This window comes from Pristiophorus japonicus, chromosome 17, assembly GCF_044704955.1.
Source record: "Pristiophorus japonicus isolate sPriJap1 chromosome 17, sPriJap1.hap1, whole genome shotgun sequence".
Taxonomy (NCBI): domain Eukaryota; kingdom Metazoa; phylum Chordata; class Chondrichthyes; family Pristiophoridae; genus Pristiophorus; species Pristiophorus japonicus.
In genome coordinates, this window is record NC_091993.1 from 46,643,123 (window position 1) to 46,668,687 (window position 25,565).

General features: G+C 48.4%; 1 protein-coding gene across 2 annotated transcripts in view; it reads right to left on the reverse strand.

Moving 5' to 3' along the window:
• The window catches only part of adamts17 (ADAM metallopeptidase with thrombospondin type 1 motif, 17), an 823,747-nt gene that overhangs the window by 438,995 nt on the left and 359,187 nt on the right, over positions 1–25,565 (reverse strand). For both annotated transcript variants that reach the window (XR_011587458.1, XM_070858706.1), the window contains exon 9: positions 24,798–24,948. Coding sequence is in view for 1 of the 2 variants with exons in the window: in XM_070858706.1 (XP_070714807.1) it covers positions 24,798–24,948 (151 nt within the window). In the remaining variant the exon portion in view is untranslated. The remainder of the gene's footprint in view (positions 1–24,797; positions 24,949–25,565) is intronic.

The following is a 25,565-nucleotide window of genomic DNA, read 5'->3' on the forward strand; positions in this document are numbered from 1 at the left end:
TTGGCCGTAACACCACCGAAAACTTGCACAACCTGGAAGAGGTTCGAAAGTGACTGGACAGTGTGGGATTCGGGCTGAAACGCTCTAAGTGTGCTTTCCTGGTGCCAGAGGTCAAATTTCTGTGGAGAAAGATAGCGGCGGACGGCATCAAACCCACGGACTCCAAGACTGAGGCCATCAAGAATGGACCCAGGCCACAGAATGTGATGGAGCTGCATTCGTTCCTGGGACTTCTCAACTATTTCTACCGGGCTTGAGCACTTACTGGAACCTTTGCATTTATTGCTACGCAAGGGTGACAACTGGGTTTGGGGTAAATCTCAAGAGACAGCTTTTAACAAGGCCAGAAACCTGCTATGTTCTAAAAAGTTACTTGTATTGTATGACTCGTGTAAACGTTTAGTACTAGCTTGTGATGCATCTTCGTACGGGGTCGGTTGTTTGTTACAGCAAGCCAATGTGTCAGGCAAACTGCAAACAGTTGCATATGTGTCCAGAAGTTTATCGAAGGCTGAAAGAGCCTACACTATGGTTGAGAAAGAAGCATTAGCATGTATATACGGGGTTAAGAAATCGCACCAATACCTATTTGGACTCCGGTTCGAGCTCGAAACTGACCACAAGCCGCTTATTTCGCTGTTCTCAGAAAGCAAAGGTATTAACACCAATGCTTCGTCCCACATTCAAAGATGGGCACTAACGTTATCTGCGTATGATTATGTAATCCACCACAGACCAGGCACTGAGAACTGTGCTGATGCCCTCAGTCGGCTACTATTACCCATCACCGGGGTGGAAATAGTGCAACCCGCAGACTTGCTTCTGGTAATGGATGTTTTTGAGAGCGAGGGGTCACCCGTCACGGCTCAGCAAATCAGGACCTGGACTAACCAGGACCCTGTGCTATCACTAGTAAAAAGCTGTGTCCTCAATGGAAGCTGGTCGGCGGTTCCCGAGGAAATGCAAGACCAAATTAAGCCGTTCCATCGACGTAAGGATGAAATGTCCATCCATTTGGACTGTCTCCTATGAGGTAATCGTGTAGTATTGCCCAAAAAAGGCAGGGAAACGTTTATACGCGACCTTCACAGTACCCACCCAGGCATAGTCATGATGAAGGCTATCGCCAGGTTGCACATTTGGTAGCCCGGCATTGAATCGGAATTGGAGTCATGCGTACACCAATGTAACACTTGCTCATAGTTGAGCAATGCACCAAGGGAGGCCCCACTGAGTCTGTGGTCATGTATATGTTCCTAGTTGCAGTGGACGCTTACTCGAAATGGATTGAATGTATAATAATGTCATGTATGTCCACTGCCACCATTGAAAGCCTCCAGGCCATGTTCGCCATCCATGGTTTGCCCAACATCCTTGTTAGTGACAATGGACCATGTTTCACAAGCTTGGAATTCAACGAGTTCATGACCCGCAATGGCATCAAGCATGTCACGTCTGCGCCGTTTAAGCCTGCATCCAATGGTCAAGTGGAACGGGCTGTCCAAACCATCAAGCAGAGCTTGAAACACGTGACGGACGGTTCCTTGCAGACCCGGTTATCTCGAATTCTGCTCAGCTACCGCACACGACCCCACTCACTTACCAGGGTTCCCGCTGCAGAATTACTAATGAAGAGAGCACTCAAAACCAAGCTCTCTTTAGTCCACCCGGATCCCAATGATAATGTAGAAACCCGGCGTCACCGGCATAACGTGTACCACGATCGCATGGCTGTATCGCATGACATTGAGGTTAATGACTCTGTGTTTGTTCTTAATTACGGTCATGGTCCCAAATGGGTTGCTGGTACTGTGTTAGCCAAGGAGGTGAAGAGTGTGTTTGGTGTCAAACGTTTGACTGGACAAACGTGCAGAAAGCACTTGGATCAGGCCAAACTGCGATTCACTGACAACCAAGAACAGTTTGAAGAGGACATTACCATCATTGACCCACCCACACACACCCAACCAGCAATCGATCTCGCTGTCAACCACGAGGATGAACCCAACATGCCTGACAGTCCGATCAGACCAGCCACACCGCAGTGCAGCAATGATCCGACCGACTCACCCATGCCAGGACTTCAACTCAGTTGATCAACCCGGGAACGCAGAGCCCCGGATCGCCTCAACTCGTAAATAACTTGTACATAGGACTTTGGGGGGGACGGGGGGAGAGAATGATGTTATGTATGTAAACATTACCAATGTGTAAGACTTGCCACCAGGGGGCGCACCTGTGGGAGACCCAAGGGTCACCTGCACACCTTGGGCAAGCAGGTATAAAAGGTAGTGTACCATGCTGCTTCCTCACGCTGGAGTTATATTAAAGAGACCAAGGTCACAACAGTTTGGGCTTACAATATACAGTCTTGTGGAGTTATTCTGAACATAACAAAAACTGTACACAGTACTCTAGGTGTGACCTCACCAATACACTGCACAATTGTAGCAGGATTTCTCCATCCCCCTTGCAATCAAAGCCAACATTCCATTTGCCTTCCTGATTACTTGCTGTACCTATATACTCACTTTTTGTGGTTCATGCACAAGAACCCCCAGGTCCCTCTGTACTGCAGCACTTCACAATTTTTCTCCATTTAAATTATAATTTGCTTTTCTATTTTTTCCGCCAAAGTGGATAACCTCACATTTTCCCACACTATACTCCATCTGCCAATTTTTTGCCCACTCATTTAACCTGTCTATATCCCTTTGCAGATTTTTTGGTGTCCTCCTCACAATTTGCTTTCCCAATCATCTTTGTATCATCCACAAACTTAGCTACATTACACTTGGACCCTTCATCCAAGTCATTAATATAGATTGTAAATGTTATGTATTTAACCCTTTGTAACCTGCATGACACCTGACCACCAGAGGGCCCACCTGTTGGAGTCCCTTGGGAGCACAGTATATAAGCAGCCCACCCACGAAGTATCTGCACTCTGGAATCTTATCCAAGGAGCTAAGGTCACACTTGTTCATTGTACACAGCACTCAGTTTCCACCGTTATTGTGAATGTACCAATTGGTGACGAGGTAACAAACAACCGTGCGAAAATGCAAAGAACAGTCGGCATTCTGGAGAAGTTCTCAGAAGGGGACGATTGGGAGGCCTTCGTGGAGAGACTTGACCAACACTTCATGGCCAACGAGCTAGAAGGGGACGAGAACGCGACCAAACGAAGGGCGATCCACCTAACTGTCTGTGGGGCAACAACCTATGGCCTCATGAAGAATCTCCGGCAAAACCAACAGAGAAATCCTACGAAGAATTATGTACGCTGATCTGAGAGCACCTAAATCCTCAGGAAAGTGTTTTGATGGCGAGATATCGGTTCTACACGTGTCAATGATCGGAGGGCCAGGAAGTGGCGAGCTGCGTGGCCAAACTAAGGCGCCTCGCAGAACATTGAGAATTTGGGGGATTCCTAGAACAAATGCTCAGAGACTTTTTTGTGCTGGGCACTGGACATGAGACAATCCTTCGCAATCTGTTGACGGTAGAAACTCCGAATCCTAAGTAAAGCCATAACGATAGCCCAGGCATTTATGTCCACCAGCGACAACACCAAGCAGATTTTGCAGAAGAATGAAGTTTCAGCCAATACTGTGCATAAAGTAACGTCGATCTCGAGCAGAAATGTACATGGCAGAATGTACACGCCGGCTGCTGCGGCCCGACCTCAGATAACCCAGAGTCCACCATCAATTGTTAATGTGAGGCAGTTAACACCCTGTTGGCGCTGTGGTGATCATCGCCCCCATCAATGCCGCTTTAAGCACTTTGCGTGCAATGGTTGCAGAACAATGAGACACCTCCAACGAATATGCAGGCGAGTTGCAAACCCTGTAATCCCTGCAAACCACTACGTTGCAGAGGAAGATCGATCCACTGTACTAAGGAGGCAGACGTGTACGGGGTACACACATTCACTATGAAATGTCCACTAATAATGTTGAAAGTTGAACTGAACAGTATTCCAGTATCTATGGAGTTGGACACGGGGGCATGTCCGTCCATAATGAGTAAAAAGGCCTTTGACAGGCTGTGGGGCAAAAAGGCACACAGGCCCAAGCTCAGCCTCATTTACACCAAACTAAGGACTTACACCAAGGAACTAATCCTTGTAATTGGCAGTGCAGAAGTCAAAGTCTCCTATGACGGAGCAGTACATGAACTCCCGCTGTGGATTGTACCAGGGGATGGCCCCACGTTGTTTGGCAGAAGCTGGCTGGGAAAAATCCGCTGGAACTGGGACGACATCCAAGTGCTTTCGTCTGTCGACGACGCCTCATGTACCCAGGTTCTGAGCAAGTTCCCATCATTGTTCGAGCCAGGCATTGGAAGCTTCTCGGGGTAGAAAGTGCAGATCGATTTGGTTCCCGGTACGCGACCCATCCACCACAAGGCTCAGGTGGTACCGTACATTATGCGTGAAAAAGTAGACAGTGGACAGGCTGCAACGTGAAGGCATTATCGCGCCGTTGGAATTCAACGACTGGGCCAGTCCGATTGTCCCGGTACTCAAGGAGGACGGCATAGTTAGAATTTGTGGGGACTATAAAGTAATGATTAACCGTTTTTCGCCACAGAACCAGTACCCGTTACCCAAGGCAGATGACCTATTTGCCACCCTGGCTGGAGGGAAGACGTTCACCAAGCTGGACCTGACCTCGGCCTACATGACGCAAGACCTGGAGGAGTCTTCGAAAGGCCTCACCTGCATTAACATGCACAAAGGTCTGTTCGTCTACAATCGATGCCCGTTTGGGATTCGATCGGCCGCGGCTATTTTTCAAAGGAACATGGAGAGCCTGCTAAAGTCGGTTCCTTGCACAGTGGTCTTCCAGGACGACACATCGGTTACAGTTCGGGACACCATGGAGCACTTGAAGAATCTGGAGGAGGTTCTTAATCGGTTGGATCGCGTGGGGCTCAGGTTGAAACGCTCGAAGTGTGTTTCCCTGGCACAGGACATCGAGTTCTTAGGAAGGAGAATCGCAGCAGATGGCATCAGACCCACTGACGCCAAAACGGAGGCCGTCAAGAACGCGCCGCGACCGCAAAACGTGACGGAGCTCCGGTCGTTCCTGGGACTCCTTAACTATTTCGCTAATTTCCTACCTGGGTTAAGCACCCTGCTAGAACCCCTACATGCGCTACTCCGCAAAGGAGATGACTGGGTTTGGAGGAATTCACAAGTGGCTGCCTTTAAGAAAGCCAGAAATCTGTTGTGTTCTAACAAACTGCTTGTCCTGTACAACCATTGTAAACGATTAGTGCTAGCTTGCGATGCGTCGTCATACGGGGGGTTGGGTGTGTGTTACAACATGATAATGAATCGGAGATTTTGCAACCGGTCGCTTATGCGTCCAGGAGTTTGTCCAAGGCCGAAAGAGCCTACAGCAAGAGGCTCTGGCGTGTGTCAACAGGATTAAAAAAAAGTGCACCAGTACTTAGTTTGCCTCAAGTTTGAGCTTGAAACTGACCACAAGCCGCTCATATCGCTGTTTTCTGAGAGCAAAGGGATTAATACCAATGCCTCTGCCCGCATCCAAACGCTCATACTGTCGGCATACAACTATGTAATCCGCCACAGACCGGGCACAGAGAACTGCGTAGATGCTCTCAATCGGCTGCCATTGAACACCACCAGGGGTGGAAACGGCACAGCCAACGGGCTTGCTCATGGTCATGGAGGCATTCGAGAACAAGAAGTCCCCCGTTACAGTCCACCAGATCAGGACTTGGACCAGCCAGGATCCTTTACTGTCCTTGGTAAAAAACTGTGTCCTCCATGGGAGCTGGTCCGATGTCCCAGTGGAGGTGCAGGAGGCGATTAAGCCATTCCACAGACGCAAAGATGAGTTGTCCCTGCAGGCGCACTGTCTATTGTGGGAAAATCGCATGGTCTTGCCCAAGAAAGGCAGAGACACATTCATATGTGAACTGCACAGCACCCACCCAGGCATCGTAATGATGAAAGCCATAGCCAGATCCCATGTGTGGTGGCTCGGCATCGACTCAGATTTAGAGTCATGCGTGCGCCAGTGCAACACTTGCTCTCAGCTGAGCAATGCAACCAGAGAGGCACCACTAAGTTTGTGGTCGTGGCCCTCAAAACCATAGTCGAGAATCCATGTAGACTATGCGGGCCCATTTCTAGGCAAAATGTTTTTGGTTGTTGTGAACGCTTACACAAAATGGATTGAATGTGCAATGTCTGTAAGCACGTCCACGGCCACCATTAAAAGCCTACGAGCCATGTTTGCTGTGCACGGCTTGCCCGCTGTCCTAGTCAGCAACAACGAGCCGTGCTTCACCAGGGTTGAATTCAAGACCCGCAACGGGATCAAATTCATCACATCTGCCCCGTTTAAGCCCATATCCAATGGCCAGGCAGAACGGGCAGTTCAGACCATCAAGCAAAGCTTGAAACGTGTGTCGGAATGCTCCCTGCAGACCTGCTTGTCCCGAGTGCTGCCCAGCTACCGCACCAGACCCCACTCACTCACCGGGGTTCCCCCAGGCAAGCTGCTCATGAAAAGGGTGCATAAAACAAGGCTCTCTCTTGTCCACCCTGATCTCCATGATTACGTGGAGGGCAAGCGGCATCAACAAAGTGTCTACCATGACCGCGCAAATTTGTCATGCGATATTGAGATCAATGATCCTGTGTTTGTGCTCAATTATGGACATGGTTCCAAATGGCTCGCTGGCATGGTCACAGCCAAAGAGGGGAGTAGGGTGTTTCAGGTCAAATTGGCCAGTGGACAAATGCACAGAAAACATTGGACCAAATCGAATTACGGTTCACCAACAGCTACGAACGACCCGAAGAGGACACCACCAACTTTGACCCTCCAACACACACACAAGTGCAACTGACATCATGGTTGACCACGAAACCAAACTCATCATCCCCAGCAGCCCGGCAAAGCCGGCTGCCCAACAGCCCAGTGTAGAACTGACCAACCCACCCACACCAGCATTTGTACCGAGACGATCGACAAGGGAGCATAAAGCCTCAGATCGTCTCACCTTGTAAAGAAGTGTACTGTTGGCTTCACGGGGAAGTGATGTTATGTATTTAACCCCTTGTAACCTGCGTCACACCTGACCACCAGAGGGCCCACCTGTTGGGAATTCCAAGGGATCCCAGCATCCTTTGGAGCACAGTATATAAGCAGGCCACCCACGAGGTACCTGCACTCTGGAATCTTATTAAAGCAGCTAAGGTCACACTTGCTCATTGTCCACAGTATTCAGTTTCCGCCTTTATTATGAGTGTACGAGTAAATAGTTGAGGCCCCAGCACCGATCCCTGCAGTACCCCACTCGTCACTGTTTGCCAACCGGAAAATGACCCATTTATCCCGACTCTCTGTTTTCTGTTAGTTAGCCAATCCTCTATCCATGCTAATATATTACCCCCAACCCCGTGAACTTGTACAGTAACCTTTTACGTGGCACCTTATCGAATGCCTTCTGGAAATCCAAATACACACATCCACTGGTTCCCCCTTACCCACCCTACTCGTTACATCTCAAAGAACTCCAGCAAATTTGTTAAACATGATTTCCCTTTCATAAAACCATGCTGACTCTGCTTGATTGAATTATGCTTTTCCAAATGTCCTGCTATTGCTTCCTTAATAATGGACTCCAGCATTTTCCCAACAACAGATGTTAGGCTAACTGGTCTATAGTTTCCTGCTTTCTGTCTGCCTCCTTTTTTAAATAGGGACATTACATTTGCAGTTTTCCAATCCACTGGGACCTCTCCAGAATCCAGGGAATGTTGGTAGATTACAACCAATGCATCCACTATCTCTGTAGCCACTTCTTTTAGACCCTAGGATGCAAGCCATCAGGTTCAGGGGGCTTGTCCGCCTTTAGTCCCATTCTTTTACCGAATACTACTTCTTTAGTGATAGCGATTGTATTAAGTTCCTCCCTCCGTATCGCCCCTTTATTATCCATTATTGGGATGTTTTTAGTGTCTTCTACCGTGAAGACCGATACAAAATATTTGTTCAAAGTCTCTGCCATTTCCCTGTTCCCCATTATTGATTCCCCAGTCTCATCCTCTAAGGGACCAACATTTACTTGAGCCACTCTTTTCCTTATTATGTACCTGTAGAAATCTTACTATCTGTTGTTATATTTTGTGCTAGTTTACTTTCATAATCTATTTTCCCTCTCTCTTATTTTTTTAGTCGTTCTTTGTTGGCATTTCAAAGTTTCCCAATCCTCTGACTTCCCACTCGTCTTGGCCACTTTGTATGCCCTTGTTTTCAATTTGATACCATCCCTTATTTCCTTATTTAGCCACAGATGGTTATCCCTTTTCTTACCGTCTTTCCTTCTCATTGGGATATATTTTTGTTGAGAGTTATGAACTATCTCCTTAAATGTCTGTCACTGCTCATCAACTGTCCCATACTTTAATCTATTTTCCCAGTCCACTTTAGCCAACTCTGCCTTCATACCTTTGTAGTCTCCTTTATTTAAGCATAGGACACTGGTTTGAGATCCAACTTTCTCACCCTCCAACTGAATTTGAAATTCAACCATGTTATGATCACTCTTTCCTAGAGAATCCTTTACTAGGAGATCGTTTATTAATCCTGTCTCATTACTCAGTACCAGATCAAAGATAGCCTTCTCTCTGGTTGGTTCTGCAACTCACTGTTCAAGGAAACTATCCTGGATACCAACTATTTACAATCTATATTAACGACTTGGAAGAAGGGACTGAGTGTAACGTTGCCAAGTTTGCTGACGATACAAAGATGGGAGGAAAAGCAATGTGTGAGGGGGACACAAAAAATCTGCAAAAGGACATAGACAGGCTAAGTGAGTGGGCAAAAATTTGGCAGATGGGGTATAATGTTGGAAAGTATGAGGTCATGCACTTTGGCAGAAAAAAATCAAAGAGCAAGATATTATTAAATAGAGAAAGAATGCAAAGTGCTGCCGTACAGCGGGACCTGGGGGTACTTGTGCGTGAAACATAAAAGGATGGTATGCAGGTACAGCAAGTGATCAGGAAGGCCAATGGAATCTTGGCCTTTATTGCAAAAGGGGTGGAGTATAAAAGCAGGGACGTCTTGCTACAGCTATACAGGGTATTGGTGAGGCCACACCTGGAATACTGCATGCAGTTTTGGTTTCCATATTTACGAAAGGATATACTTGCTTTGGAGGCAGTTTAGAGAAGGTTCACTTGGTTGATTCCGGAGATGACGGGGTTGACTTATGAGGAAAGGTTGAGTAGGTTGGGCCTCTACTCATTGGAATTCAGATGAGAGGTGATCTTATCGAAACGTATAAGATTATGAGGAGACTTGACAAGGTGGATGCAGAGAGAATGTTTCCACTAATGGGGAAGACTAGAACTAGAGGGCATGATCTTAGAATAAGGGGCTGCCCATTTAAAACTGAGATGAGGAAAAATTTCTTCTCTCAGAGGGTTGTGAATCTGTGGAATTCGCTGCCTCGGAGAGCTGTGGAAGCTGGGACACTGAATAAATTTAAGACAGAAATAGACAGTTTCTTGAACGATAAGGGGATAAGGGGTTATGGGGAGCGGGCGGGGAAGTGGAGCTGAGTCTATGACCAGATCAGCCATGATCTTATTGAATGGCGGAGCAGGCTCGAGGGGCCGTATGGCCTACTCCTGCTCCTATTTCTTAAGTTCTTATACACTCTATGAACTCTTCCTCAAAGCTACCCTGGCCAATTTGCTTTGTCTAATCAATATGAAGGACCCTGAGGCTGACCCCTCGTGTCTGAACAATGAGTTATAAGCAAAGGCTTGGCAAACTCGGACAGCAGGGATTCCATCCGCACTCTTAGCCTTGTTACTCTTGAGCTGTTTTATGGCTCTGCCTACCTCATGCAACGTTGGAGTTTCACTGAGTTGGTGGCGGGTCGCATGCTCGGGATGGAGTCGAGAATACTCGAGTCAAAGGCAGAGTTTCGATTGAGGAGATCTTCAAAGTGCTCCTTCCATCGGGCCCTGGCAGCCTCGATGTCCTTGAAGTCCTGACAGCTCCCGGTGTACCCAACTCGGGAGCTACAAAACAACGTTACAGACAGCCCAAGGCTGAGGTCCAACAAAAAACGCGGGACCTAAAGAACAGGTGGTGGATGGAGAAAGCACAGGATATACAACAACTGGCCGACAGTCACGATATGCGAGGATTCTTCACTGCAGTCAAGGCCACCTACGGTCCAAACTCCCAAGGCCCCACCCCACTCCTGGCTGAGAACGGGGAAGCACTCACACTGCTAAACCTTTACTTTCCACCCTGCTTCAGGGCACCAACTTCCTATCTTGCACTATGGTCACACACCATCCCTAACACAGCACAACTGCCCTGCATGATCCCAAAACACATTCCTCCCTCTGCGACCCACTCCTCCTTCACCTCTGCTCCCCATTTACGCTCATCACGCACTCCTTAACTGTGAACTTAGCCCTCATTTCCTTACCTTGTTACAGGAGTGGTGGCTGGTGTGCAACGGCCACCACACGTTAAGAAAATTCATACACAGGCATCTTCCGCCCTACACTATGTAGTTCAGGACCTGGAATATTAGGTCCTTCATTGAAACACCTGTGAACTCATCCTTTTTTGGCATGGAAGCAAGTCATCCTCGTTTCGAGGTAGTGCCTATGATGACAGGAGAGGTGGGCGATGGAATGCCTAGAAGATGCTCAGCACCAGCAGAGGCATAGATCCCTGAGCCCCCTACCAGCAGAAAGCCAGGGACATTCTGGCCATGCACTGCCCCATCGCTACAGGCGATACTGGGGTTGGCAGAATATTGGTAATGACAGCCGAGCAATTCAACAGCCACGCTCCCGGCCCGGCATAACCACGCTCACTCAACCTTCCATCCTGCCTTCATCCCAAGCTGTAGCAAGTTACCCCTCCTCACCTTCTCCTGTCCTTTCCTGCAGATGCACTGCAGCCATGGCGACTTGCAATAGCAGAGGAGGACTCTGAAGAAGAGGCGGTGAACCAGAGCCCATTCTCAGCAATGGAGACAGAAAGTAGTGGTTCTGGAGGAGAGCAGACAGCCAACCACGGCACAGAGCCAGCAGACTGATTCCACACCGTCTGGACTTTTCCCGACCCCACCCATTCACCCAAGATAGTTGCTGCCCCTTTCCAAGGCATCAGGCCAGGGAGTTCTATGCAGGGGAATGTACACAGTGAGGTTCAGGAAGTCTCGCCGCCTGCGAAGACTGAAGAGAAAGTTGTTGATAACTTACAGCTGAAGCTCAGGGTCACTCACCTCATTTTGAGGAACATTATACATACAAACTCTGAGGACAATCTGCCAAGATGTGCGGCGATTCGCAGGTGTGATTATTGACATTGACTGTATGGCTCAGAGACGTGGACCATATACAGTAGACACCTCAAGTTGCTGGAGAAATACCACCAATGATGCCGCTGCAAGATCCTACAAATCTCCTGGGAGGACAGATGCACCAACATTCGTGTCCTCGACCAGGCCAACATCCCCAGCATTGAAGCACTGACCACACTTGATCAGCTCCGCTGGGCAGGCCACACAGTTCACATGCCAGACACGAGACTCCCAACGCAAGCGCTCTACTCAAAACTCTTTCATGGCAAACGAGCCAAAGGTGGACAGAGGAAACTTTACAAGGACACCCTCAAAGCCTCCCTGATAAAGTGCAACATTCCAACAGAGACCTGGAGTCCCTGGCCAAAGACCGCCCTAAGTGAAGGAAGTGCATCCGGGAGGGCGCTGAGCACCTCGAGTTTCGTCGCCAAGAGCATGCAGAAATCAAGCGCAGGCAGCAGAAGGAGCATGCGGCAAACCAGTCCCACCCACCCCTTCCCTCAACGACTGTCTGTCCCACCTGTGACAGAGTCTGTGGCTCTCATATTGGACTGTTCAGCCACCTAAGGACTTATTCTAAGAGTGGAAGCAAGTCTTCCTCGATTTCGAGGAACTTCCTATGATGATGATATTGAGTCTGCATCTCACGTTTGCTACATCTTGGGAATTTTGGGCCCGAAACTGATGGTTCTGCCGCCGACTGCCGCTGAGTTGCCCCGTTTTTTCGGCATTCCCCCCCTCTGTGAGGCCCTCACGCCGGCGGTTTGAAAGGACTGCTGGGGAGCGTCCGCTGGCATGCAATGCCGAAAAAAGTCCTCCCACCCAAGAGTTATCCGAGCGGTCCTCCGCTCCTGCAGGAGCAAAGACCACTGTGTGGGAGCAGGTGTTACCTAGGTGGTCGGTATGAAGACCTGCAAGAAAAGCTAAGTGAAATTTTTTCTTTACTTCTTTTGCAGCGATTGTGTGTGAAAGTCTCCTCTGAGGGTTCTGTGATGTTTCTTTTTTTACATTTTTTTTGAACATTTTTTTTTGTGCGTTCCCCCCTCCCTGGGCCCAACTGCAGCCTCAGCGTTACTTTCTCCAGCATGGCATTTGCCGCCCAGAATCCCACCTACCGCCCGAATCGGCGTGTAACGCCCATTTTTGTTACAGGGCACTTTTCTCTTTTTTTGACCAAATTTCTGCCCAAAGTACCGTCAGGATCTTGGCGGCCTTTCCAACGGTAAATGGGTGGAACTTGCCTTTGATCAATTTCAGCCCCTTTGTCTTCTCAGCAGAGACTGTCATCTGCTAAAGAGCCCCAGATAAGAGCCAGCCAAGAACCAGTCGGTGCCTCCACGTTTGTGGAACCACAAACTGGAGCTCAAAGGACAATTGGGGACGCAGCGGAGCGCAGCATTGAATGCAGCTTCCGGACATCGGCCAGTCTCACGGCTGGACAGATCTGATCGTGGCCATTAGGCCCGCTGTTCAGTGGAGTTGCAGATCCAGGCCTCGGGGGGTGGCAGTGGTTGAAGACCTTGTGCCTGAACCCGCCGTCTCTCACGACTGCAGTACGCAGGAATCCGTCAGTCCCTCTCGGCACTGCCTGCAGAGGGTGGCGGGCGGGACCCAGCTGCCCGCAACTCCCTCAAGAGACACAGTCAGCAGCATCACACAATCAGGAGCCAGCTGCTCGGAGCTGAGGGCCACCTCCGTCCCAGTGTCAGCCGTGGCTCACTGGGCAGCACCCTCACCTCAGAATCAGAATGGTCACGGGTTCAAGTCCCACTACAGGGACGCGAGCATAAAATCCAGGCTGACATTCCAGTGCAGTGCTGAGGGAGCGCTGCACTGTCGGTGGTGACATCTTTCAGATGAGACGTTAAACCCAGGCCCTGTCTGCTCTCTCAGGTCGACGTAAAAGATCCCACCGCACTATTTCTATAAAGAGCAGGGGAGTTCTTGCCGGCGTCCTGGCCAATACTTATCCCTCAAACATCACCTAAAAACAGATGATTGGTTCAAATTGCTGTTTGTGGGAATTTACTGTGCACAAATTAGCTGCTGTGTTTTCTACATTACTACATTATTACATTTCAAAAGTACTTCATTGGCTGTAAAGCGCTTTGGGATGTCCTGTGGTCGTGAAAGACGCTATATCAATGTTCTTTGTGGAGCAAGCCTGGCCCCAAGGTGAGAATTAGAAGTAGCAACAGATGAGGAAAGGAAGTGGTGCCTGGCCCGCAAGGAGAATCAGGGCGTGAGTACAGGTGCGACGGTTGTTAGTTTAAGATGGAGAACCTGTTTGTTGATGACTGTACAATTTACACTGATGATTGGTGTTCATGGACAGTGAAATCATTTTTCAAGGGGAGGGTTTGAACAGACTGCTACTCCTGGGCCCGTGACTCCCATTCCTCGCACAGCTCTGGCTCATCAGCAGCAAACTCGAATTGATGTCTTTCCTCTAGTGTCATGCGGCAGAGAATGAAAGCATGGTGGCAGCTGTCGGCTTGCCTGGCATTCATTGGCAAGATCTTGTGGTTGGCATCATAGACAATCTGAGCATTTAGTGAATGGACCCCTCCCTTGTCACCAATGTCAGCAGATCTTCCTTTGGTGCCTTCAGTGCCACGTGTGTTCCATCTGTGCCACCCTGGGGAATCCAGCAAGGTGGTCGAACTCACTGGCTCTCTCCCTCTGCGTGCGCCAAGGTGAGAGAACTCAGCGGCCCTGTTGAACATCACGGTCCACGACTTGCCGAGTCGTTGCCATGGCCGCGCCCTGGCTGATGTTGCACGGAACCACTGTGCCACCTCAAAAGGATCCAGTGCCAAAAAAAACCAAATCAAAGCAGTGGTCACATTCATTGCAACACAAACATAACAGTTCTGGCAGTGAAGCCAGGCTAAAGATCATTGCAAAGAAGATGGCAGAGAGGTGCAATGTCAGTCAAGGGCAATCTCAACCTTCAAACATAGAGTTCCTCAGAGTGCTCCTCGAAGGACTTGAGCTGCCTATAGACACGTGGTCAAGAGTAGTCCCTGCGAGCTGGTGTCTTCTGCCTTGTCTTATCCTCCTCAGCTGCAAACACTACTGTTTCTTCTCCTCCTCCTTAATGATGGTATTTGGGCCCATTCTGCCCTCATTACTCTGAAATGTTTCTGTTATGTAGGAGCACTGTACAAATGCAGATTACTTACTGGGAGAAGAGTAACCCTAATTCTTTGAACGTTGGTTTTACAGCTTTCGGGTTGCAATGTCACCTCACTCAGCAGTTTAACAGCTGTTCTCATGCGTAGACTTGTGTCCCCTACAGCTCAAAAGCTGTGCTCGTTTCTATAATCCATCTTTCCAGAGATGCAACATGAGAGCTCACACTTCCGCAATCTGCAGATGGGGTTTCAAGTCATCTTGTACAAGGCTACTCAATTCTCTACCAAGTAGCAGATATTGTCACACAGTCCAGACTAAATCTATTAATTAAATAAATAGTAATTATCAAACACATCAAATAGCAAGTCTATAGTACGGCCCTGGAACATTGGAGGCCGCCCCGACCTGTGTGAGAACACCAGCGCAGGTCGGGGCTATAAATAGAACTGGAGCGCCGGGCCCTGGAACATCGTGGGCAAAGGTGCGGTGAATGAGGGTACAGGGCCCAGAAGAGCCGGGGGCCCAGGGGCAGCACGGGCCAGCCCACACTGCGATATGTGTGTGCACTAGGTCCGTGCAGCAGAGCAGGTCTCCAGTCGTCCTGATTCAATCCTTGCCACTAGATAAAGGCCTAGCTCTGTCAAGCCCGTGTGGTGGCTGGTGTGCAATGGTCACCACACATTAAAAAAAATCCACGCCCAGGCATCTTCCACCCTTCAATTGGAGTTCAGGACTGGAACATCAGGTCCTTCATTGAAACATCTGTGAACTCATGTGGAAGCAAGTCATTCTCGTTCGAGGGACTGCCTATGAAAATGAATGAATAGAGAGGTCAAGGTTTAGGTGGTCCAAGGTTGTTGTGAGTAAGTGGGATGCAGGGAGTGGGCCAATACCAGACTTGCCGCGCACTATAATTCAATCACAACACTGCTGTGTGAGCATAAAATCTATCCCAACATAGCTCTGGAGCTAAGGATGACAGCCTGGGATTTCCTGTGGGGCCTTAAGTTACGTCGAAATTACGCCCGTTGTTACTCCCATTTTACCAACAGCAACGTACGCCAAAATTTCCTACCCGTCTCATTAGCATACACCGGAATGTAAATCGATTAGTGCCTGAGGAAAGTGCCAAACTCACAGTATATATTCCTTCTTTGTATGAAATTGAAGTTTCAAGCCATCGAACCATCATTCATGCACATTAGTCCCAGCATGCTTAAGAAAAGGGAAATGTGGAATCTTTCCAATTTGCATTAAACACAAGAACATAAGAAATAGAAGCAGGAGTCGGCCATTTGGCCCCTCGAGCCTGCTCCGCCATTTAATAAGATCATGGCTGATCTGATCTTGGCCTCAACTCCACTTCCCTGCCCGCTCCCCATTACCCTTATTGCTCAAAAATCTGTCGATCTCCGCCTTAAATATATTCAAAGACCCACCCACCACAGCTCTCTGGGGCAGTGAACTCCACAGATTTACAACCCTCTGAGAGAAGAAATTCCTCCTCATTTCAGTTTTAAATGGGTGCCCCCTTATTCTGATACTATGCCCCCTCGTTTTAGTTTCCCCCATGAATGGAAATATCCTCTCTGCATCCATCTTGTCAAGCCCCCCCATTATATGTTTCAATAAGATCACCTCTCATTCTTCTGAACTCTCATGTGTATAGGCCCAACCTACATAACCTATTTTCATAAATCAACCCTCTCATCTCCGGAATCAACCGAGTGAACCGTCTCTGAACAGCCTCACTTGCAAGTATATCCTTCCTTAAACACAGAGACCAAAACTGCATGCAGTACTCTAGGTGTGGCCTTGCACAGTTGTAGCAGGACTTCTCTGTTTTTATACTCTATCCCCCTTGCAATAAAGGCCAACATTCCATTTGCCTTCCTGATTACTTGCTGTAGCTGCATACTAACTTTTTGTGTTTCATGCACAAGGACCCCCCCGGTCCCTCTGTACTGAAGCAATTTTTCTCCATTTAAATTATAATCTGCTTTTCTATTATTTCTGCCAAAGTTGTTAACCAAAGAAACAGAAAACACAGAGCCGGGATTTTTTAAATCGCGTTATAAATCCCCAGGATGAATGGGTCCTTTTCAGAATGGCAGCCAGTGACTAGTGGGAAGCTGCAGGGCTCAGTGCTGGGACCCCAGCTATTTACAATATACATTAATGATTTAGATGAAGGAATTGAGTGTAATATCTCCAAGTTTGCAGATGACACTAAACTGGGTGGCGGTGTGAGCTGTGAGGAGGACGCTAAGAGGCTGCAGGGTGATTTGGACAGGTTAGGTGAGTGGGCAAACGCATGGCAGATGCAGTATAATGTAGATAAATGTGAGGTTATCCACTTTGGGGGCAAAAACACGAAGGCAGAATATTATCTGAATGGCAGCAGATTAGGAAAAGGGGAGGTGCAACGAGACCTGGTGTCATGGTGCATCAGTCATTGAAAGTTGGCATGCAGGTACAGCAGGCGGTGAAGAAGGCAAATGGTATGTTGGACTTCATAGCTAGGGGATTTGAGTATAGGAGCAGGGAGATTCTTACTGCAGTTGCACAGGACCTTGGTGAGGCCTCACCTGGAACATTGTGTTCAGTTTTGGTCTCCTAATCTGAGGAAGGACGTTCTTGCTATTGAGGGAGTGCAGCGAAGGTTCACCAGACTGATTCCCGGGATGGCAGGACTGACATATGAGGACAGACTGGATCAACTGGGCCTGTATTCACTGGAGTTTAGAAGGATGAGAGGGATCTCATAGAAACATATAAAATTCTGACGGGACTGGACAGGTTAGATGCAGGAAGAATGTTCCTGATGTTGGGGAAGTCCAGAACCAGGGGACACAGTCTTAAGGATAAGGGAGAAACATCTTCACTCAGAGAGTTGTTAACCTGTGGAATTCCCTACCGCAGAGAGTTGTTGATGCCAGTTCATTGGATATATTCAAGAGGGAGTTAGATATGGCCCATACGGCTAAAGAGATCAAGGGATATGGAGAGAAAGCAGGAAAGGGGTACTGAGGTGAATGATCAGCCATGATCTTATTGAATGGTGGTGCAGGTCGAAGGGCCGAATGGCCTACTCCTGCACCTATTTTCTATGTTTCTATGTAAATGTGACTTTGTTCTTGCTGCGCCTAAAATTCTGGGCGTAATTTTACAGCTATTTTGAACCAGTGTATTCACAGGAAATTTGCTTTTTAACATGAGCGTGGAGCCATTATAATGAGCCATGATGTGTCCAGACACAGGACTGTGTGAACGGAAGGAAGAGATTGAGCAAACTCGACTGTACAGCAGGTACGCTCATAATACACTCATTTTCTCAATCTTTTACACTGGGAAATGATCTTTACGCCCGATTTAGTGTGTCTTTGGGTGAAAATTCACAGGAAATTCCAGACTAACTGACATAGGCTGCATTATGGAAGAGATGGTTTCATTCATTTTTCAGCAAGAGTTGTGCATTTGGTTTTGGGATGTATAGAACATAAGATCATAAGAAATAGGAGCAGGAGTAGGCCATACGGCCCCTCAAGCCTGCTCCGCCATTAATATGATCATGGCTGATCCGATCATGGACTCAGGTCCACTTCCCTGCCCACTCCCCATAACCCCTTATCGATGATAACTCAAGCCGATTGCCCTGCTATGAACAAACATGGTTAGTGATTGTGCTGACATAAAAATCATTCCTGGTGTGGACTTTCAGTCCCCTCCCAAAGTCAACCATCGACAAGCCTAGCGGATGGGCAGGCCCACATCAAACACACATAGTAACTCAATACTAGGAGGCCCATCAGGCAGCCCTGGGCCACGACCAGGAGCTTTATCGCTCCTTTGCTTGTAGAATTGCAGCTTACTTCCACTTGCTGCTCCCTCTGCCAGCCCGGCTTGTAAGTTCAGCTTGCTGTCTAGAGAATTACAGGCGCATGCCTGTGCTCAACCACTCTATGGCACCCAACTTCAGTGCCATCTGAGTATGCACTACCTCCCAGAAGGTTGTAATGCAAGACCACACTCAAAAAGATGTTTATAAATGGCAATTTGAGAAAGGAAATTGAAACATTCAAACAAGAGTATCAAACTGGCTGGAAACAGCGAGATTATAAGAGCTTCATCCAAAGGATTTTGGCCTCCTGTGACATGACTACAGGCTAGGACTCAATAAATTACATTGCAAGGAAAGACCAATCCTTTGATGTTGAAAAACATTCAGGAAACAAGGAAAAAGAAGCTGGACCCAATTTTCCAAACACACAGAAATTTTCGGTGAGAATTCGCAAAAAGGTTATGTTCAAAAAAACTTGTGAAATTTGATAAAAGGTCTAATCCTGTGCAGTTTGGTGTGTGAATCACACAGAAATGCAGGATGCAAATTTGATCCCAACCTCAGTTACAGTGAATTGTTCCATCTCCGAAATAACCTGGTACTTTAATACCGGTTGAAACCAGTATTCTGTGAGATTGTGTGTCAGACACCAGCTGTACAAAGCAAGTGACTTGTTAGCGGGTTATACACTGACTCTTAAAATACATGTTATTATATTCACATTCTCCGTCACTGAGTATTATAAATACGGCTGCGAATTATTGTCAGTCAAGAGGTTCAGGAATCAACAATATCAAATATTTGGGTGAATAAAGAGGGGACAGGAACTCAGAGGGAGACTTGCAGGCAGAAAACTCATACCCTCTATATTATAGTCTGCCTCCTTCAGCAATTATAGAAAGAAAGCTCCTGCAACTTAAGGGAAGAAAATGGAGAGTAGTCTTTTCTGAAATACTACCTGTGCCTTGTGCTGGTCAAGAGATGGAGGTTAATTAGGCACCAACGTGTAGCTAAGGCTTTGGTGTAGGGAATAAAATCATAGGAAATAGGAGCAGGAGTCGGCCATTTGGCCTCTTGAACTGTTCCGCCATTCAGTGAGATCTTGGGCTCAGCTCCACTTCCCCTCCACCTTAAATACATTCAATGACCCAGCCTCCCCAGCTCTCTGGGGCAGAGAAATCCAAAGATTCACAACCCTCTGAGAGAAGAAATTTCTCCTCATCTCTATTTTAAATGGGCGACCCCTTATTCTGAAACTATGCCCCCTAGTTCTAGATTACTCCACGAGGGGAAACAACCCTGTCAAGCCCCCTCAGAATCTTATGCGTTTCAATAAGATCAATAAAATCAGGATTTTGTTCCTCAAATGGTGGGACAGGAGGAGTCTGTACAAGACCACCTAAACAAAAGGGGGTAGGGGATAGACAGAATGGCGAGAGAGTATTTGAACTAGACACGGGATTTAAGAGAAGGTGAAGGTGTGCCAGTGAATACATAAATCAACAGCCATAAAGGGAACGGCGAGTGTCGGCCATGGCAGCGTGGAGGCCCCGACCTGCGAGGGAACATCAGCGGCAGGTCGGGGCCATAAAGGGAGCGGCGAGCGGCGGCCATGGGCAGCGTGGAGGCATGCTGCTACAGGGTACAGCGCGAGCTGGTGCAGGAGGGCGACGGCTGTGAAGGTCCAGGTAGGTGATTGGAGCGTGGGCAGGTACAGCAGGAGCGGCGAGGTCGGGGCGAAGGAGCGGCTAGAGACTGTGGAGGGATGTGATTGGGGCCTAGGGGAGGCGCGAGTTCGGGGCCAGGGGCAGCACAGACCAGCCCACACTGCAATATGTGTGCGCACTAGGTCTGTGCAGCAGAGCAGGTCTCCAGTTGTCTTGGGTGATCCTTGCCACTGGACCAAGACCGAGCTCTGTCAAGCCTGTGTGCAACGGCCACCCCACATTAAAAAAATTCACGCAGAAGCATCTTCAACCCTTCAAGATGCAGTTCGGGTCCTTCACTGAAACACCTGTGAACTTGTCCTTTTTTTGGCACGGAAGCAAGTCATCCTCGCTTCAAGGGACCGCCTATGATGATGAAATCAACGTTTCATACATCTACACTTTTGCCTCAGTTTTGTTTACCAAGGGGAAGGCAGGTGATTATTTGGTGGAATGGGAACTATAGGGTGTTGTAGAGGCAAGTTGTGACACTGTTCACATCACTACCAGCATGGCTGCCAAACAGCTGTGCAAACTTAAGGTGAATAAGTCTCCGGGGCCAGATAAGATGCATCCCAGGATCCATAAGGAAATAAGGAAGGAAATTACAGGAATTCAGGCATAAATCTTCCAGAAATTATGGAATACTTGAGAGGTGCCTGGGTCGGAAAGGCAGATCTCACTCCAACTTTTAAACAATATAGCAAAAGTGACCTAAGAAACAGCAGAGCAGTGAGTTTGATGTCCATTGTTGGTAAAGTTAAGGGAACCCTTGTTAATAATAAAATCATGGAGCATCTGGATAGGAATATCAAAAGATAGTTAATGTTGGTTCATGAAGGGGAGGTCTTGCCAATCTAAGTTACTGGTTTTCTTTAAGCGTGTGATACAGGGGTTTGATAAGGTAAGGCAGTGGATGTGATGTACATGGATTTCAGTAAGGCCTTTGCTAGAGTCCCTCTGGAAAGGCTGGTACTGAAAATAAAGCAGGAATCAAGAGGAAATATTTCACAATGGATATGTTAATTGCCCGATAGAACCCAAAGGGCAGTGCTACAGGGGTTGTCATCAGCTTGGGAGAATGTTACCAGAGGGTGCCTCAGGGGCTGTTCTGGGACATCTTCAGACACGATCTGGAGCCAGGAGTTGTCACCAGCACAGTGGCTGCATTTGTAGCTGTTCCAAAGCTAATAAAGGTGGTAGATTGCAAAGCTGAACAGGATAAGTGACAGGAGGATTTGAGTATCGTTGGGAATTGGGCAGACAGGTGGCCGATGAAGTTCAATATAGGGAAATGTGTTTCACACGAGGACAGAAAACCCAGGAAGTGACTGTTAATTAAATGGAAGGATATTGATGCGTATGGAAAATGAAAGTGACCTGGGGTTCCTGATTGACAATCAGTTGAAGTATCGCAACAATGCTGGTTGGCAGTGGGTAAAGAAAATCAGATACAAAAGCAAAATACTGCGGATCCTGGAATCTGAAATAAAAAACGGTCAAGCAGCATCTGTGGAGAGAGAAAGAGAGTTAACGTTTCAGGTTGTCAGTTCTGACGAAGGGTCGCAGACCTGAAACATTAACTCTGTTTCTCTCCACAGATGCTGCCTGACGCGCTGAGATTTTCAAAGGAAATCAGTTGTTGGGATCAAAGTTCCCCTGAACCCGCCGGGCCGCGGGGCTCTGGAGCTCCCTCACAGCCAGCTCACCGACTTTTAAATGGGGAAAACATGCACGTGCAGTATTGTGAACGGCACGCGCAGCCACTTAAATACCCTCCGTCCCCCCAAAAAAAATTAAAGGGAACATTGGTTGGAATGTATTAAATGGTCAATATTGAGCCGAAATAGTGAGGTAATCCTGATACTTTGTAAATCGTTGGGACGACCGCACTTGGAATGCTGTATACGGTTCTGGTTGCCACAGTACAAATAGGGGACTGCAGCCATTGAAAAGATACAGAGGAGAGCGACCAGAATGATTGAGGGGACGGAGGATTGGATTATGAGGAGTGATTACGTGCAAATATGCGCCAGAAATAGTGTTGCTCCTCTATTTACACCCCCCCACCTCCTCCAACCACCCCACCACCTCCGCACCACCCACCCCACCACCTCCAACCACTACCCCCCACCTCCAACACTCCCCCCCCACCTCCCCAACTCTGACATCCCCCCCCCCCACCCACCCCACCACCTCCAACCATACCAACCCCCCAACTCCAACCACTACCCCCCACCTCCAACACTCCCCCCCCCACCTCCCCAACTCTGACATCCCCCCTCCCACCCGCCCACCCCCCCACCATCCGATTTACGACCAGCGGTTGCCCCAGTTTTGCAGGCAAGGATTGGGCAGCAGCGTTGAAGTGTGCCCACCCCCGCCTCACCAGTAGAGTACAGTAAAGGGCAGCTTTGGAGAGCCGGCCTCAGCCTCCATCTGCTCTTCGTTGTTTTTTTTCACATTCTTTAATCAGCTCCATGTGTTCGCAGAAAAAGCTCAACATGAATCAGGTCAAAATTTCAGGAAATTCATGCAAGAACAAAGCCCCTGTTTTATGCGTCTCCTCTGCTGCCGATATGGCCCATGTGTTTCCTGGCTTTAGTTTGCTGAAAATGTAGCGGCTTCGGCGGCATTTGCTGTTTCGCAAAATCACAGAGCGTGCTTTCATGGTTCGCATTTACCAATTGAAACTCGGCATCATATCAAACAGTTCTACCAACGCCGCGCTTGTTCCCGTAGCTCAGAGTGAATGCTGGGTGAGTGAGTGCGCCTGTGCTAAACTGAGCTCAGCTCATAACATCAGCCCCTTTACACAATGTCCTGGTGCTCCTGGGCCAGCGCAGGAGCAGGGGATGGCTGGAACTTCAGGCATCAGCAGCCCCAGAGCACTGGCATGAGATGGGGTGGGCGGGGTGAGGGCGGGTGAGGGGGGGCAGGTAGGTGGGGTGGGACAGGTGAGGCGGGGCAGGTCAGGTGAGGCGGGGCGGGGCAGGTGAGGCGGGGCAGGGCAGGGTGCGGCAGGTGAGGCGGGGGCAGGTCAGTTGACGGGGGGCAGGGCAGGTGACGGGGGGTGGGGGGGGGGGTGTGGGTGAGGGGGGGGCGTGTGAGGTGGAGACTTTCCATGTGGAGTCCAGAGGAGGAGTAGTCCTACCTCTCCTGGCCCACAAAACGCTTTACACTCACCTCTTGTGTTCAGACCTGCTGCAGTCTCGCCGTTTCCCTGCTCAGTCCCCAATTATAATGCAATCAGGGTACTATCGACGCAATAGGACACCCATCTGCATAAATTCCAGGGGCTCCTGCCTGATTTCGGGGTACATATTATCTGCCTGCGGGACCCCAAAGGTTAAAGTTGGGAGGCAGTGCGAAGGGTTGCGTTACAAGTGGACAAGTAACCTACTCCTTTCCAACTGCCTATCCCGCTGGGCAGCGAGGGATAAAATCACCCCCACGTTTTCATTTCTAATTGTCCAACATAAAATAAATCATCTTCAAATCCTCCTCAGCCTCACCCCACTCTTTCTGCACAACATCTTCCAGATTCTATCCCCTCTCACACCTTTCTGGGCTTTTGTGGAGCCCCCATACTTCCTTTGTCCCATGACTGAAAGCAGAATCTTCAGCCCCGTTCTGGAATTGCCCATAGACTCTTCATACTCTCCCCTGTCTCTCCATCTATAAATTCCTCATCATCATCATAGGCCGTCCCACGTGTTGAGGATGACTTGCTTCCACGCCAAAAAAGGATGAGTTCACAGGTGTTTCAATGAAGGATCTAATATTCCAGATCCCGAACTACATCTTGGAGGGTGGAAGATGCCTGTGCTTAGATTTTTTTAACATATGGTGGTCTTGGTCCAGTGGCAAGGATTAACCATGATGACTGGAGACCTGCTGTGCTGCATGGACCTAGTGCGCACACATATCACAGTGTGGGCTGGCCCGTGCTGCCCCTGGCCCCTCGCCTCTTTTGGGCCCTGGTCACTTCCTTCTACAAACTCTTGCCGCTCCTTCGCCCCTCCTGCTGTGCCAGCCCGTACTGCAATCAGCGACCTGCTTCCCAGCCGTCGCCCTCCTGCAGTGGTATGCTGCCGCACGCTGCTCCACCCTCATTTAACCCACCCTTCAACCAAGCTACCCATCAGCTTTCCTGACTCTGCCACCTTTGTTAGGTGACTGATGGTTTATCCTGTTTATCTGTGTGTTTTCTCCCCTCCCTCTCGGTAAAGCTCCTCAGGATGCACAATGTCAATGCAAATTTTTTCTTTGGTTAAAAACACAATTTTAACCATAATCCGAAGATCACTTGGTCTGTTTGGCCCGCCGGTTCACTCCTCCTCCCTGAGCTTGCTCTTTTATCATCAAATCCCAACCAATCACAATTAGTATTAGGCGGTCCTTCGTATCGAGGATGACTTGCTTCCACACCAAAAAGGGATGAGTTCATAGGTGTTTCAATGAAGGACCGAATATTCCAGGTCCTGAACTACATGTTGAAGGGTGGAAGATTCCTGTGCTTGGATTTTTTTTTAACATGTAGTGGCCGTTGCACACCAGCCACCACACGGGTTTGACAGAGCTAGGTCTTGGTCCAGTGGCAAGGGTTAACCGAGACGACTGGAGATTGGAGACCAGCATGCACACACATGCTTCTAGTATCCACAGATCACAATTACAATTATGCTGCTGTTGAGGTGAGCACTGTGTAAAATTACCTCCATATCTTTGCAAAAGGTTGCATTGGTTCCAAAAAGTATCTGGCACTGTTCATCGGCACTGTAGTGCATGCCCGGTAGTTTGGGCGGGAGTCTCGTTGCGTAGTGACTTCTCGGGTCAGTCTGCAGGAGGCAGGCACTGACCTTCGACCTGTTAATGACAACAAAGACAAAAGTCTTAATTATGTTTAGCCCTGTACAGCGAGTAAAACGAAAAACTAACAATTGCCACTAGGAACATAGGAGCAGTAAGAGGCCATTCAGCCTCTCAAGTTTGTTCCACCGTTTAATTGGATCATGGCTGATCTGTATCTTAACTCCAACTACCTGCCTTGGTTCCATATCCTTTAATACCCTTACCTAACAAAAATCTATCAATTACAGTTTTGAAATTTTCAATTGACGCCCAGCCTCAATATCTTTTTGGGGGAGAGCGTTCCAGATTTCCAGTACCCTGTGTGTGAAGAAGTGCTTCCTGACATCACCCCTGAACGGCTTGGCTTTAATATTAAGGTTATGCCCCCTTGTTCTGGACTTTCTCACCAGTGGAAACAGTTTCTCGCTATCCTATCAACTCCTTTAATCATCTTAAACTCAATTAGATCACCCATTAATCACAAAATATCCAGTCCAGATCACAAGAAAGTTCTGTTATTACGCCCCTGGATTATGCTATTGTATGATTAGATATTAGGCAGCATGTGTGCACTCCTGAATGTAAGACGTTCAGACTGCCTACGGGAGTGCCCAACATCACTGAGCCCGAAG